Below are 4,238 nucleotides of genomic sequence, written 5' to 3'. Positions count from 1 at the left end.
CTTTGGTCTCGCTTCTGAATCCTGATGCTGCTGCTGGTGGGGGGAGGCCACCAGCCATCCTGTCGTCCTCAGATGGGGCCCTGCGCTCTTAGCAAGGGAGGCCTGGAGAGGGGTGGCTGGTGGTAAACATTTGCCGGGGGGCGGGGGGCTTGTGCGCCGGCCATGGGCAGGCAGGGGAGGAGAGGCGGCTGTGTTCTGTCTGTCCTCTGTCCGCCAGGAGTCAGACGAAGGGGGTTTGGTGGAGGTTCCCTCACATACACTCGTGTGTAACAACTGAAGCTGAGGCCTGACATCCCACCACAGCAGCTTCTTCCCCGTGCCTGTCAAAGCACAGAGCCCTGACGCCGGAACATGATAAGTGCCAGCACTGTTTCCCAGTGGGTTTTCCAAAGCAAGAGAGGGGGCTCGGGGCCGGAATCAGGGCTCATGGTTTCAGGGTACACATGGCCTTCACTTGGCTGCTACCTTCCCCTGAAGTTCTAGGAGAAGCCCACCACTGCCCATGGTAAGTACAGAAGGAGGAAACAGACTAGTCCAGGGAAAGCAGGTCGCAGAAAAATGGGATTGAAACATTCGGCTCTGCAGTTCCTTGTCCTTGAAGACGCCTTTCAGCCCATGGGGGGGGCGTCTTCTGCCCATCCCCTGAGCCCCAGCTTCCCTCAAGGGGGTCCCTCCAGGGTCAGTAGGGGGTGGGCTCTGAGGAGACCGAAGGAGCTGGGTTTGAGACCTGGGGACAGGAAGTTCAGGGCCATGTGACCTGAGTGCCCCCTGCCTTTTTTCTCTGCCTCCATCCTCAGCAAGATGCCTCTGAGGAGGTTCCTTTCTCCCTTCCCCCCACCTGCCTAAAGGAGAATGGGGGGTTTGGAGACCTCAACCCAACACCAAAGAGGAGGACATCTCATCTTATTAAAAAAATGTTAATAACGAGTGTGTGTGCTTACAATAATATGATAATACTTATACTGTGCCCAGTGCAACTCATTCAATCTTGCCAACTATCCTGTGAAGTAGGCGTCACTGTCCCCAGTTTACAGGAGAGAAAATTGAAGTGCTAAGAGTCCAGTTCCAGCGGGCTGCTCTGGGCTTACCCTATGGACAGCCTGGAGGGTGGCCCCCTTCTAGAGGATCCAGGCGGCAGGGGCATGGAATCAAACAGAGGGAGGGAAATCCGGCCAGAAGTAGTCGAGGAGGCTCCCCCCACCCCCATGCCATCATCCCGGGCCCTGCTGCTTCCACCTCCCAGGACACAGCCAGGTGTGGCCCGGGATCCCTGGAGGTGCAGGGGGGAGGGCGGCTTCTGTGCTCCCAGGGCACTGGCCCAGCCCAGAGGGGACAGGAAGCCAGGACACCGGGGATTGTCTCTAGCAGCCGCAGCCCTGCCTGAGCCCGGGAGGAAGTTCTGCCGGGCGCTCTCCGCTGGTGCCTCCCTCGCTGTATTGTTGAACAGGAAACCGGGCTGCGCGGGAGCTGGGCGGTGGAGGAGGGAGCGCCGGACGCCGAAACCACGCGCGCCTGCCGGGACAAGTGGAGGCGAAGCCAGTGAGCGGACACCCCGAGGTGCCGAGGCCGGGCCGGGCCGGGGGGGGGGTTGCTGAGCCGAGGGTGGAGGAGAGTGGGGGTACGGTGCCGCAGGTGGGGGGTCCTCTTACCCGGGGGCGTCGCGCGCGCCTGCTCCCCCTCAGGCGCTGGGGCGGGAGCTGCGCGGACCCCGGAGCAGGGCCGCACGGGTCGGATCCCCCACGAGCAGCGGAGATGAGAAGGGCTGCCCTCCGTGCGGGGACAGGAGGGGCCCGGGTCCAGGTCCCCCGCGCCGACCCAGGCGTTGACGCCGCTGTGGCTCGCGTCGCCGGGGCAGTGGACGCAAAGCACCTCCTGGCGACGGGTCAGCCCCCGAGTTCCAGGGATCCTCCCCGTTCCCCCTTATCCCTCCGCTTCTCTTCGCTCCCCCCGAGTTGGGGAAGGAGCCGAGTCCGGGGTCCCCTCCCCACGCAGCCCGAGACCCTGCACTCGGGTGGGCATCCCTGCCGTGGGAACTCCGCTCCGAGTTTTTCCAGGCCCTGCCAAGCTGCGCCCGGAAAGGGCCTGGGGAGGGCGGAGGTGGTTCCGAAGCGAGTAGTGCCTGCAATCGGCCTGGAAAGGGCTGGTAGTTGGTGATTCGGGGTGCAAATGGCTTCGCTTGGTATGGGAACACCTGGGCGAGACCACGAACCGGAGGTCGAGCAGTCCCAGAGCAGCGCGCCCGCGGGACGCAGAGGCTTGAGGACAACAAATTCCGCGGCCGGGTGGGGCGGAGTTGGGGGGGCGCAGCGGTGGGACCCTACCCACCTTGGGCTCCGCTCGCCACCCGGCAGCACCCCTTCCGTCGCAGCCCTTCCAGCTCCTGCCCCTCCCTTCTGCCTTCTCTTGGTCTGGGCCCCACTCCCAACGTCCCCACCGGCCCAGACACACTCATTCAGGCTCCTGCTCGCCCCTCCCAGCCGCGTTAGGGATTGGGGGCAGCCGTCCTAATCATCCCTCTCCCTCTTTGCTCCCCTTGCCAGCTCTTGCTCCCCGAGGTCTCCCCGGCCTAGCCCTTGGAAGCCCCGCCCAAAGAGATGGCGGGGGCCTAACGTGCATCCATCCGCTGGCTCCACCCGTCCAGTCCATGGGCTCCCCGAGACCAGCGCTGCCAACGTGAGTGAGCGGCGGGGGTCCCGGCGAAAGTGACGAGAAGGGGTATCCTCCCAGGGGTCTGATGGCTTAGCTCCGGCAGCTCACTGACTATACCTCTATGGCCCAGTGTGCACCCCTTTCCGCACTGAGGAAAGCTGAAGAAAGTAGTGAAGGAGCGCTCTGAGCCCCCCTGCCAAACCCTGTTCCCTTGGTTCCAGAGCCTCAGCGAGCAACCGAGCTCCTAGGGGCTGCTCCCGGGACACCATTACTAGGCAGGAGATGGGGTCAGTGCAAAGGCTGGAGGGACCAGCCCCTTAGGGAAGAAGCCTCCGATTCACCTCTTTGGTGGGGAGACACAGGCAGATTTGCAGTTAGGCTCTGACCCCCCAAGCCCGCCACGCCAAGAGCCAGGCTAAGCCGCGTGCAGAGGGGTGGGTTGGGCGATCGCTGCAGGAGAGCTTGGGGGAGGACACTGCATGGGTAGTCGCTGTCGCAAAGCGCATCTAAGGGCCACTCTCGTGGGGCAACGCGGAGATCACAGGGCAGGTGGGCAAGCCGCGAGGGCCGAGCCTCCCTCGGAAGCTGGAGAACAGAGGGCGGTGCGGGCCGGTCTGGGCGGGCCAGGCTCCGGGTTCACGTCCGCGGCAAAGCCGCTGGGGAAGGAAAGAGAAACCAAGAGAACCAGTTCCCCAGCCTTGGCAGTCCCGGTCCCTTATGCCAAGGCCCCTGGACTAGAACCAGGGACACTCCCGGGGTAGAGAGGCGCCGGGGTGGCTCCCAGAGCCCCGCGCCTCAACTCTGACCCGGCGGGCCCGGGGCGCAGGAGCCTGGAGGGAAGAGGCTCTGGGGACCCGGATTTCCTGAGGGCTGGTAGCGTCTGGGCGGGGCAGGGCAGGGGGTGGAGAGAATGGGCTGTTTTTCCCACTTCACAGACCGGGAAACTGAGGCCCAGTCAACTCTTGAGGCAAATGTGGTGTCGGCTTACCGCCGGCAATCACCCCATCTCTTTGAGTCAAGGCTTCCTTGGCTGTAAAGTTGGACCAGTATTACCCACAATCTCCCCACCAAGGGATTGAATCGAGGCTCAAATCATAATCGATGCCACAGAATGCAAGTGTTGTCGTAATTCCATTAGCAAGTGTAAGAATGGGAACCTTAGAGATTATTTTATCCAAGTCCCCCGTTTTTAAGATAGGAAAACTGAGGCCCTAACGCACACTAAGAATGCAGCATCGGGACTCGAACCCAAGTCTTTTGTCCCCTGGCTGCGGCGCACCTCCCGGCTCGGTGGCCCTGACCTCCCCGCCCCTCCTCCTTGTCGCCCACAGGGAAACGCCACGGCCGCGATGGCGGCGGACGTCGAGGGGGACGTGTACGTGTTGGTGGAGCATCCCTTCGAGTACACGGGCAAGGACGGGCGCCGCGTTGCTATCCAGCCCAACGAGCGCTACCGGCTGCTGCGCCGCAGCACCGAGCACTGGTGGCACGTCCGGCGCGAGCCCGGCGGCCGCCCCTTCTACCTGCCCGCGCAGTACGTGCGCGAGCTGCCGGCGCTCGGGGACCCCGCCGCCGCCTCGCCGCCGCCC

At 63.8% G+C, this 4,238-nt stretch overlaps 1 protein-coding gene across 1 annotated transcript in view; it reads left to right on the top strand.

The window, feature by feature from the left end:
* The first annotated feature begins 1,211 nt into the window (after window positions 1-1,211).
* The window catches only part of LOC117795590 (rho GTPase-activating protein 27-like), a 7,502-nt gene continuing 4,475 nt past the window's right edge, over window positions 1,212-4,238 (top strand). The window contains exons 1-2 of the mRNA XM_034640700.1: window positions 1,212-1,557; window positions 3,981-4,234. Of these exons, the coding sequence (XP_034496591.1) occupies window positions 3,999-4,234 (236 nt within the window). The 5' untranslated portion in view covers window positions 1,212-1,557; window positions 3,981-3,998. The remainder of the gene's footprint in view (window positions 1,558-3,980; window positions 4,235-4,238) is intronic.

Source organism: Ailuropoda melanoleuca, chromosome 13 (assembly GCF_002007445.2).
Source record: "Ailuropoda melanoleuca isolate Jingjing chromosome 13, ASM200744v2, whole genome shotgun sequence".
Classification (NCBI taxonomy): Eukaryota; Metazoa; Chordata; class Mammalia; order Carnivora; family Ursidae; genus Ailuropoda; species Ailuropoda melanoleuca.
This window is presented reverse-complemented; position numbering and strand designations above follow the sequence as displayed.